Source organism: Aspergillus chevalieri, chromosome 5 (genome assembly GCF_016861735.1).
Source record: "Aspergillus chevalieri M1 DNA, chromosome 5, nearly complete sequence".
Taxonomy (NCBI): Eukaryota; Fungi; Ascomycota; class Eurotiomycetes; order Eurotiales; family Aspergillaceae; genus Aspergillus; species Aspergillus chevalieri.
Window position 1 is genome coordinate 250,695 of NC_057366.1, and position 11,347 is coordinate 262,041.

General features: G+C 50.7%; 4 protein-coding genes across 4 annotated transcripts; 2 read left to right on the forward strand and 2 right to left on the reverse strand.

The window, feature by feature from the left end:
- Positions 1-2: 2 nt before the first annotated feature.
- On the forward strand, positions 3-1,769 carry ACHE_50091S (uncharacterized protein; the record flags this gene model as incomplete). The annotated part of the gene is made up of 1 exon (XM_043279769.1): positions 3-1,769. One exon carries the CDS (start codon positions 3-5, stop codon positions 1,767-1,769), a length of 1,767 nt encoding a protein of 588 aa, XP_043137415.1.
- A 78-nt stretch (positions 1,770-1,847) lies between these two features.
- Positions 1,848-3,533, reverse strand: ACHE_50092A (ankyrin repeat domain-containing protein; the record flags this gene model as incomplete). The annotated part of the gene is made up of 1 exon (XM_043279770.1): positions 1,848-3,533. One exon carries the CDS (start codon positions 3,531-3,533, stop codon positions 1,848-1,850), a length of 1,686 nt encoding a protein of 561 aa, XP_043137416.1.
- Positions 3,534-7,976: 4,443 nt separating this feature from the next.
- Positions 7,977-9,650, forward strand: MT1 (sphingolipid C9-methyltransferase 1; the record flags this gene model as incomplete). The annotated part of the gene is made up of 4 exons (XM_043279771.1): positions 7,977-8,063; positions 8,117-9,240; positions 9,300-9,408; positions 9,465-9,650. The coding sequence occupies 4 exons, from the start codon at positions 7,977-7,979 to the stop codon at positions 9,648-9,650; spliced, it is 1,506 nt and encodes a 501-aa protein (XP_043137417.1).
- Positions 9,651-9,992: 342 nt separating this feature from the next.
- Positions 9,993-11,310, reverse strand: ACHE_50094A (aminotransferase class I/II-fold pyridoxal phosphate-dependent enzyme; the record flags this gene model as incomplete). The annotated part of the gene is made up of 3 exons (XM_043279772.1): positions 9,993-10,292; positions 10,340-10,482; positions 10,533-11,310. 3 exons carry the CDS (start codon positions 11,308-11,310, stop codon positions 9,993-9,995), a joined length of 1,221 nt encoding a protein of 406 aa, XP_043137418.1.
- Positions 11,311-11,347: the final 37 nt, after the last annotated feature.

Below are 11,347 nucleotides of genomic sequence, written 5' to 3' on the forward strand. Positions count from 1 at the left end.
AAATGTCGCTAGGACCGCGGATTGAACTACCCTCTGGTCGCACATCGCCGTCGCTGTCGACCACCCCCGCGACACCAGCTACCGGCACGCAAACCCCCGATCCATTACTGGGCCAGAGTGCTAAGAATCACACCGTGGACGCTGATACACTGGCGCAGAGCGTGTCTCGCATGCAACAGCCTGAGAACGAAGCTTACGAGCTCGAGCATCGCCGACGAAAGCCATCGCACGCTGTCGAATTCACAGAGACCGATACAGCTACCGCTACGGGCGCAGAGCAACATGCAAATGAAGCCGGCACGCCATCGCCGCCGAGCGGATCGCAAGGCATTCCTCCAGAACTACGCAATTTCACCTCCGAGATAATCTTGGTCATGGTCTGCTCGGCCGGACTCATGTTCTTCTCGTTCCTGTTGGGCGATATACTAGTGGTGCAGCAGCAATTCCGGTCCGCGCTGGGAATCAAGAACACGGAACTGCCGTGGCTGGTCGGCGCGTTCAACGTCGCCAATGGCTTGTCGGTCGTGGTCTCAGGATCCCTAACGGACCTTACACCGCCGAAACTGCTCATGGTGGGTGCGTTCGCGTGGCTGATGGTGTGGAACATCGTGGGCGCGTTCTCGCTGCATCAATCGCGGTATGTGTTGTTTTTTGTGATGCGTGCGATGCAGGGCCTGGCCATTGGCGTGCTTGTCTCAGGAAGTATGAGCATCCTGGGCCGGGTGTACAAACCCGGAATTCGCAAGAATAGGGTATTCTCGGCCATGTCAGCGATGGCACCGTTCGGATTCTCGCTGGGCGCGCTGCAGGGGGGTGCATTGAAGGCGCATCTGCCGTGGATCTTCGGGACCAATGCCATTCTCACAGGATTGTGCTGCATCGCTGCATGGTTCACAATCCCACCGCTGCGACCAGTCGCTGACTCTGCTGACAAGGAAGCACCCACGCTGCGACAATTCGACTGGGTCGGCGCAGTCTTTGCGGTGGTGGGATGTGTATGCCTCCTCTTCGGCCTGACGCAGGGATCCGTGACCTCCTGGTCCCCATACACCTACGCCATGGTCGTCATCGGCATCCTCGCACTAATCGCCTTTTTCTTCTACGAATCCCGCGTCGCCCGCCCACTAATCCCAACCAGCCTCTGGAAAACCAAAGGTTTCACCCCGCTGATGATCGCCTACTTCCTGGGTTTCGGCTCCTACTTCGGCGCATGGCAGTTCTACGCAATCCAATTCTGGTTGCGCATCCAGCACGCGACCCCCATCGCAGTGGCCCTCTACCACATTCCCAACGCCATCGTCGGCGTGCTGGCAACCTGGCTCGTCAGCCGCACCCTGCACATCCTCCCCGGCCACTACATCTATACCACCTCCATGATCGCATTCACCATGGGGCCGGCGTTCTTCCTCCCCCAGACCCCCAACACGATCTACTGGGCTCTCTCCCTCCCGGGCGTGGCATTAGTAACCTTCGGTCCGGATCTGGCCTTCGCGGCGGCCTCGATTTTCATCACCAGCAACGTAAAGCGCTCCTATCAGGGTAGCGCGGGGAGTCTCCTAGTCACGAATCAGAACCTCTCCTCTGCAATTCTGACAAGTGTCGCTGATGCGATCGGCGCAAAGGTCGATCTGGGACCAACGGGGGAAGTCGGGTTGAAGGGGTTGCGGGCGATATGGTGGTTTGCGCTGGCGACGCAGTTGACTGCGGCGTTGATTACGGTGGTTTGGGTGCGGATTCCGAAGGAGGAGGAGAAGGAGCATGTCACCTAGACTTGTTTGTGTGTGTGATTGGGTATCTCGTTAGGTTTATGTATGTACATCGTATCACATCATATCGTTACTCGTCAATCATAGAGTGAGCAATTGCTCGAGGATGCCGTCCTTTTTGAACCTGGCCAAGTTCAATGCCTGGTTAATGCCTTCTCGAGCTCCGTGCTGCAGCATCGCCATGGTTAATCCCACGTCTTCTCTACCAACAGCTTTCACCAATAACCCCGGCTCAGTCACATTAGCGCCATGGTCAACTAAACACCGCGCAATGGCAAACTGCCGACACTTGAGCGAGGAACACAACGGTGAAACCTTCCCCTTGCGCTTTCCAGATAGTTTGACAAGGGCATTCGGGTCCGCCCCATGGTCGAGCAGCATCGTCGCGATGCATACATTTCCTGCGGCGATGGCATGATCTAAAAGCGTCGACTCGCGCCGTCCACCCCGCGCATTCGGATCCGCGCCATGCTGCAGAAGCATCCTCACAAGTTCAACCTCCCGATATTCCACAGCCAAAGAAAGCGGCGTCACCTCCTTGTCTCTCTGCCCCGAAAGCGAAACAGACAGACAGTTCGGGTCAATGCCATGCTCAAGCAGAACCTCCACCAGTCCATAATGGAACCTCTTCATGGCTGCTAAAAGAACCGGCATAACTTCATCCTCGTTATCCAAGGGAGCTAGAACACTCGTATCTGCATCATGCGTTAACAGCGTTTTTGTCGCGGGGATACTATTCGACAAAACCGCCCACCATAATGGCGTCTGGCCGACGCGATTTGCGGCATTGATGTCTGCGCCATAAGATAAGAGACATTCGATAGCTTCGATGCGCTCTTCCCAGACTGCGAACGCGAGGGGTGTTCGGCCGATGGCGTCTTGTCGTTCGATTTCTGCCGGGGCGTGGTTGAGCAGGAGGGAGATGATGGCGGGATTATTCTGGCTGACTGCCCAGAATAGCGGGGTGAATAGTTGTGGGTGGTTGCTTGTGATCGTGAGATCTGCGTTCCCCTCGTTGATGAGGACGCGGATGGCGTCGAGTTGGTTGGCTTGGATTGCTTTGACGAGTGGTGTTGTACCCCTGCGGATTGTGTTCACGTCTGCGCCGTGAAGGAGGAGCGCTCGTACCGCTGGGATGTGTCCGTTGATAGCAGCGAGACTTAGTGGGCTGTTACATGCAGCTTGCGGGACGTTGATATCCACGCCGTGGTGTATGAGGAGTTCGATTGCGGGTACGTGGCCGTGGTGCGCGGCTGTCATTATCGGTGTGCTAAGGCAATGACATGGTGTTAACCTCTTCGGTTTTCTTAATGTCGTGTTTGTGTTGGTAAGTGTTGTTGCGTGGATATCCGCGCCGTGCTGGATTAATAACTCCATGATATCGACGTATCCGCCTGCCGCTGCATGGACAAGCGGTGATGCTAATGAGGTGACGCAGTTGGATTTCTTTTCTGCTCGCTCCAGCGCATCTGCCATTGATCTCATGGCGTTTTTGTTTCTTCTTATTCCTCGTCGGGGGCCGCGCCGGATGGTCGTGGTATTTACGTCGGCGTTGTGGGAGAGTAATCTGCGGATGACGGGCTCGTGGCCGTATAGCGATGCCCAGAGCAAGGCATTACTATGCGAATAGCGAACATTGTATTGGTAGAGTGTAGCGTTGAGGAAGTATAACGAGGAGTTGGTCTGGAGGAGAGCGTTCAAGGCAGATTCGGGGAGAAAGTCGGCGATGGCGAGAAGGAGGTCTGGGGGGAGATCGAGGAGCGCCATATTAAGAGATATGGATGGTATACAGGTCCCAGGTAGTCGGGCATCTGTTATATACTCGTACCCTGGCGTCTGACGTGGCGCAGATTGGCTTACTATTGGGTCGGGGCTGTATAGTCTCGATCGACGTACAAGTAATCGTATGACTGCAAACAATCCCAGCTCTCACACACATACACTCGTACTTTAAACAGATATTTAATATGCAACCCCTTCTCCACCCTGCACTCCATAATCCACCCCCATATGCCATCGAGCGCCTGATTACGAACCCTTCCCTCGCATTGGCTGATTTTCGCGCGCAAACAGCGCCATCACCCGAAAAAGCAACGGGGCTTATGCGCTAGAGCTGCAGGTTGTATCACCTAGGCTGTGGAGGTGTTGGTCGGCCGCGCATCCCGCGGGATCGTGTACAAAATCATGGTATGTTGGTTTTTCCTTTTCTGTAGTTGGTTCACGTGGTATAATGTCATTGATATTGTACTTTGTACTTCCATAAGATCGTCTATTGGTTCAAACTGAGTTGTAGTAGAAGTGGTCCTTTTTTTTGCTCTTGGGGCCATCAGGCTCCAGCTTCTTAAGGGGAGCAATAGAGGACGGAAAACTGGGCAGGAGGCTTTGTGCGGCGTTGAGCAGTTATTGCGTTAGCACCTTCGATCGATACGGTTGCTTCTCTTGAGATGAGGTGATGCGATAAGGAACTTGTCCATAAGAGGAAATTGACCACTTTGACGGGCTGCTCGGTAGCGAAGCCTTTTATATGGAAAAAAATTCAAGGTGATGAGGGATCTCTGACGCTCCATGTCGTGGAATAGGTGACAAAGAGAAGAGAAGGGCAACTAGAACCCCGGTCTGTTTTCCCGGCTTATGAGGTTCTCTTATAATGATCAATGGCGTTTATAATTTAATTTTTTTTCGGATAATTGTTTGAAGGTGGTGACGACCTTCATATCCTCAAGTAGCAACTTGTTTCAACTAAGAACCCACATGGGACCATCAACGGGGTTCATCCACGTCCGCGTTCAGCCGCTTAACCTCTCATGGAGTTAACCTGGTTTCTTCTTTCAGTGGACCTTAGCCCAAGTGTTATTGCCAAGTACCGTTGCGAGAGGCCATACAATGCACTGGTGCTGCCCACTGCATATTGAAGCTTTTCAGGTACCAAGCTTCACCGTTCCATGAGGCAGCACCGGGGACGATCTCGGGTAGTATCATATTGATTGAGCATGTGATGTTAGCCAGAAGCTCGGACGACGTCGTCTTCATTCGCCAGGACATTGGTTGTGGAGTTCTGGTGCAGGAACCTTACACATAGTCCCGGAAACCGTAGTATCCCGTTCTGATTGCATAAGAGGCATTTTTGGCTTCATAAGTTATTTGAAGTGGAAGGTCATTGCGAGTCGGTACTCCGTACTGTCACTTCCTTCGCTCACCTCGAGAAAGGAACCTTGTTCACTACAGGCGAACATGTTGGACTGAAGATTCTCGCCTGGATAAGCAGGACGACATCAAGCTCCCCAAAAGTGTAGGACGTCGTCAAGGCCCTCTCTAGACTGACAGGGAATGATTCATCACTGTGTCAATTTCTCTCGAGATGTTAGAAGATATCAATAATTTCGCCGGCGTCGAGCCTGCTTTTAAGCGTACAACAACCTGACCACGCATGGGTCTCTGCAAAGTACCGCAGGTCACCGACAAAGCTGCGCAGCGATATTTTCACGTGGAAATATCAGCATTTGGGCTGTTGTAACTAAAATTAATCAGTCGTAGAAATCTTACAATGCCATGTGAGGAGTGATGATTCCGTTGAGAGGCCATCCCAGCCATTCGTCACCAGGATAACACTTGAGCCCATCACCATGGGAGAATTGGCACCGGGTCCCAGGGAACACCGGAATATAGTAGATATGGCGCGGTCGATTTTTTTTTAGAACATTGGTTCGATTTTCCAGATACTTTCAGGGTATCTGCGTGTAGACAGATCCTCTAGTGTTCGGGCTGACGACATAGTTGTACTGGGGTATTTCAGCATCCCCACATCTATTCAATGGCGTGATAATCACGAAGAGACATTGGACCCCAGGCCTCTGCCATTCTTGAAGATAGAGCCGTCTAATTGCAGTTCCCTGATCATTTAGATGTCACGGTGTTTTGAATGGCAACGAGTCGATCATGTCAGCGGGTAATCGGTCTTGAGGTCGAACGTATGCCGATATCACTGGTTTTTGTGCTCCCTCAGAAAGAGCTTCAGATATAGCAGCCCGTCGTAAGGTCCGGCAAAGGTGCTCGTATTTATGATCTGCATGAGATCATCGGGACCAGTAAACTGATCCAGCTTTCAGGCATAAATCGTCAAAGAGCAGGCAGCTGCTCTTATGAAGCAAGGACCTGGAATTATTCAGGTCTGTACACAAACAATTCATCAGGCAATTAGTCCCATGTCTCATCTTTCTGTTAGCCCTGTGGTTCTTTATCCATGACGTAGGGCCACGGAGTGTTGGAAATAAAATTCACATTGGAACTTCCCAGTAACAATAGGGCAGCTTCCAGGATGTCTTCTGAGCACAAATGATAAGTAGGACACGTCATGGCGATAACGCATGAGGATTCGTTGATTTTTTGGGAATTTGATTATCACCGTTTGATATGCCCTCTGAAATGTCCATTCTCTCTGAGCCTCGCTCGTAGCCGCAATACGATCTAGCAGCTATTGGCAGTCGAGGATCATAGAACCAAGTCACCGGCGGGTACGATAGGTTGCTATGAAATTCCCACATACCAAGTGTACACCATGGCCTGAGAAACCACGTCTGCATAAGAATTGCTGGATTGATGACGGAAGTGCCGATGCTTGCACAAGTTGCTGTTAGACAAAGACAATAGTATATTGTCTCAAAGTATGCTATATGCTTTGCAATGCATAGGCGCTGAGCATCCATGATGGTTTCTGTCAGTACATATCATCCTGGGGGAATAAAACTGACGGTCCCTTTTTGTATCATTAGAGTAAGGACCAGGTTTTGAATAGGGTACTCTTTTTTCAGCATACACTCAAGCATCACACGTTATTTCATCACGTCACTGTCGTTGACTCTTCTCCTCTCGACGTATTTTGCAAGCTATGAGCTCGGAGCTCAGTCAGCAATTTAACGCGCTCGATAGGGCCAGCGCTTTGCACTCGATGACTACACTGAGCAGTCTTCTGGATTCTCGCTCGGAATTCCAATTGGAACTTGATGTATGGTGTCACCGATATTCTTCGAGCCTGGACTCCTGATTCTCTGCGAAGCTTTAGTTCTGTCTTTAAACTTGCTAGAAGGTCAACGCACTGCTTAATGCAGTTGGTCTAAGAAGCTTTGCCTTGTCATTCGTGCATCCTTGGTTGAAAGACTAAGGTGGTTTTTTGTAGCAAGATGGGGGTAGATGAAGATCTTATGGTTGAAGGTCATTCACTGGATCTGATCCGAATGACAGGAGAACTGATATTCATGGATTAATTGACCTAAATGAAGAGTGAATGAGTATATCTACGCCGATGTAGAGAAGAAAGCAAGATCTAGCCAAAAAAAAAAAAAAAAAAAAGGAGGAACCCAGGTTCAACGAACCCTTCGACTACCGTCATTCATCATACCCTACAGCCGTCAGCATAAAAACATAATATATACACGTCAGAACTCTGAAAAACTGTCCTCAATCGCCATTTTAATAAACCCAGATGATGTCCAATTCATCACCAGCAGGTTCCTTGACTTTCCCAGAGGAATGGAGTTCCTGAAAGGTCCGCCACTCGGCTTCTGTATTTTCCATTCAGTACATAACTCGTAAAACTCTCCGGAAGAACACCAGCAGACGAAAGTCGATGACCCAGAGTTGTCCACCTATATCTACCGGGAAATGTTCTCGACGGAGGTCACCAGTGATAACAAATCCATGGCTCATGCTTAAAACCAACTTGTAGATGCTTGGGGCATGACTCTTGCAAGGAAAGTGAGCACGCGATTAACATACGCTTCTACCTGCTCGGCAGACAAATACCTGATAGGTCCTTCATCTTCTTCGAAGAATGGATGTTGAAACTCCCGAAAACACCGGGAGGTGGGGGGATACTAAAAATCTCCGTAATGGCCCTGGCTCGTTGTTCGTCCGTCGCGATTTGGTTCTCATTCACATGGATATACTCCATAACGATGTCGAGTGCTTAACTAGCTATATGTGCATCCAGAATCACCTGGCTCACTACTCGGGCCGACTATTCATCCGATCGATTCCAATCAACATGAATATATCGCGAACGATGTTGCTCCAGCTACCCGCGTCCTCGGAGCCCGCGGGACGCGAACAGAGTGATCTACCTATGGGGCCTCTCAGATGAAACAATATAAATAGGAAAACTCATGTCCATCGGTGCAGCACGGAGAAGCTCCCACGAGCCTGCGAAAAGCCACAATGGCCGATATTGATTTCATTGAGACTCCAGCACCCAAACCGTCGGCTTTCGAAGCAGCTGAAGATTGCGGAATATCTCTAACAAAGGTCAGCTTCTCAATGCCCCCAACCGATCGATCACTTGCTAAACTCTCTCCAAGTCGCCGGCCATCCATAATGCCCCTCTGCCAGCTGACGGTGCTGGCAATGAGAGCTTCTCTAATCGCTTGCTGATCGCCGCCCTCGTGGGAACCCCGACTTTCCTGACGTATACGCTCGGTGGTGGAATGAAGACGGCAGTGTTTCTCGGTTTGATTACGACTGTGCCGGTTTTAGTGGTTTTCTGGACTTGGTCATCCACTTGTAGCCCTCGCACGAACGACAAGGTCAAGCTGCCGGGCCGGCCGATAGAGCAATATGTCACGTTCAAGAACTCGGCAGACCGCGCGAAATGGCAAGGCAGAAACCGCATCCCTCTCCAAACCTTTTGTGAAATGTACCTCGATGGTGCGGTGGACTTTAACGGAGATTGTCTCGACGTCATGGAATACCGGCACGACTGGGCACACTTTGGTTTTACCTGGCAACTCTTCAAATTCATTCTCTTCACGTTCGCAAGAGACGTTCTGTCCCACACGAAATCCCAGGATGATGAGCAGATCCGTCCGAACTACGACCGAGGGAACGATCATTACTCCTGGTTCCTCGGCCCTCGCATGATCTATACCTCCGGTATTATCTCGGACCCGGAACGAGAAGAAACACTCGAAGAAATGCAGGATAACAAGATGGCGATTGTCTGCGAGAAGCTGGGTCTCAAAGAAGGCGAAAGCATGCTGGACATCGGCTGTGGATGGGGAACGCTAGCGAAATTCGCGAGTCTCAACTACGGTGCAAAGGTTACCGGTCTCACTATTGCACGCAACCAGACAGCATGGGGAAATGACGCTCTCCAAAGGGCCGGAATCCCGGAAGCTCAGAGTCGTATTCTGTGCATGGATTACCGCGACATTCCGCATATGCAGTATGATAAGATCACGCAGCTCGAAATGGGCGAGCATGTCGGTGTTCGGAAACTGACTACCTTCTTCCGCCAATGTTATGATATGCTGAAAGATGATGGTGCCATGTATGTGCAGCTGTCTGGTCTCCGACAGGCATGGCAGTATGAGGATTTTATTTGGGGCCTGTTCTTGAATAAGTACATCTTCCGTGGCGCGGACGCATCCACTCCTCTTTGGTATTATGTGATGTGCTTGGAACGGGCTGGTTTTGAGATCAAAGGGTGAGTCTTAAAACCGATTATGCACCAAGTACAGCAAGACTAAACATGGAAATTGATAGTGTCGATACTGTTGGAGTCCACTATTCCGGAACGCTCTGGAGATGGTATCGTAACTGGATTGGCAACGGCGAGACAATCAAAGCCAAGTATGGCCAGCGATGGTTCAGAGTGAGTATCCATCAATCCAATAAACCAAGCCCGATATAAACTAATATATATCATAGATTTGGGAGCTCTTCCTTGCCTGGTCGGTCATCGCTTCTCGCCAAGGCAGCGCCACTTGTTTCCAGATCGTCGTGGTGAAGAATTTGAACTCGACACACCGCATCAACGGAGTCAAATCGCAGTTTGGTCTGTCTGCTGCTCTCGATTCAAGTAGGAGAGCTGGAAAGTCGAGATTGGAAAAGTGAGCTGTTTAGCTGTTGATAGAATAGTCTATGTCCGCAGACTCTCCATTCTATATCCTGTTTACTGTCGTACTCACGTACCATGACAGCAAGATGGCTGGTATGAGCTGTTGTCGACCAATGAATTGACCATGGTGACTTTTACCTGAATATGTTACTTAAATGAGGAATAAAATATTTATCTCATGGCAAGCAATGGCATCATGGTATCAACATCATTTGTGTCTATTGAAGACTTAATATGCCAAAGGAGGCGCTGCCCTGTCGGTCTGCCTGAGAGGCATGTTATCTGTGGATGCAATAATCACGTATTGGTGTACAGTTAGAGATACAACAATGCGATGCTTATAATTTCCCACCCATCCATCTCTTGATAACTCCCACCAACCCCTCAATCTCCTCCTCCGTATTCCCAGCATGCACACACACCCTAACCCTCTCCTGCCCCTTGGGCACCGTGGGAGCCATAATCGCTCTTACCACGAATCCCGCTTTCTGGCAAGCATCCGCCAGCTGTCGCGGATACGGAGTGCGGAGGGAGAGAATTGGTGATGAAGGCGAGTGGTCGAGTTGGATGTGTCCGGGGTTTAGGTTGAGAAGGCGCTGGCGGATGTGGTGGATGAGATGTTGGAGGTTTTGGCGGTGCTGTGTTGTTAGTTTAATATCATCTTGGGTGAGAAGGACGGACATACTGGTTCAACAAGGCTTTCTGACAGGAGCTCGTAGGCTGCACGGATAGAAGCGAGATATGGATATCCCAACGCCGTGGTATAGATCAGACTCCGGGCGTAGTTAATCAAGTATTCACGTGTGTCCGGCGAGCACAACACAATTGCTTCAAGTCATCAGCTCCGTTCAATTTCAGCAGACCGGGAACGGGAATACCTCCATGGCTAGCCAACGCCTTCCCAAACGTATGCACACGAATCAACATCCGCTCCTCAAGGCCCAATTCCTGCACAACACCAGCTCCCTTGGGCCCCAAAACCCCCGAAGCATGTGCCTCATCGACAAGAAAATACGCATTCCCACGCGGCAGCAGCTCATCAACAACATCCACAATCTCCCGAATAGGCGCAATATCCCCATCCATACTATAAATGCTCTCAAACGCAACAAACACATTCCGATCTCCATTGGCGATACCCGCATCTCGCTGTATCCGCCCCTCCAATTTCCGCCTCAGACTCACCGGACAGCTATGAGAGAAGGATTCCCTCCATCCCGCGCGGGATAACCGCATTCCCTCGTGCGCGCTGGCGTGGATGTGTTCATCGTACAGGATGCCGTCGCCTGGCTGCGGGATAGATGAGAGCACGCCTACGTTTGCGTCGAAGCCGGAATTGAAGAGGAGGCCGGTAGGTGCGTTGTGGAAGGCTGCGATGAAGCGTTCCAATTCCTCTGTGAAGGGTGAATTGCCGTCGAGGAGGCGTGAACCGCCGCTGGCGAATGGGTAATCTGGCGGAGCTTGGTTTAAAAGAGAAAGGAATCTCTCACGAAAAAGAGAAGAAGTCGACAGCGAGAGAAAGTCATTGGAGGAGAAATCAACGGCATTGGGAGAGCGGAGGGTCAATTGGCGACGAGAGGATTTAGACTGGCGCTTTTGAAGCGCGCTGCGAAAGGCATCATGGAGAGTCATTATACTAGCAGCACATTGGGGCATGTCATATTGAAGGATTTAGAATTAATTGATAGATTGA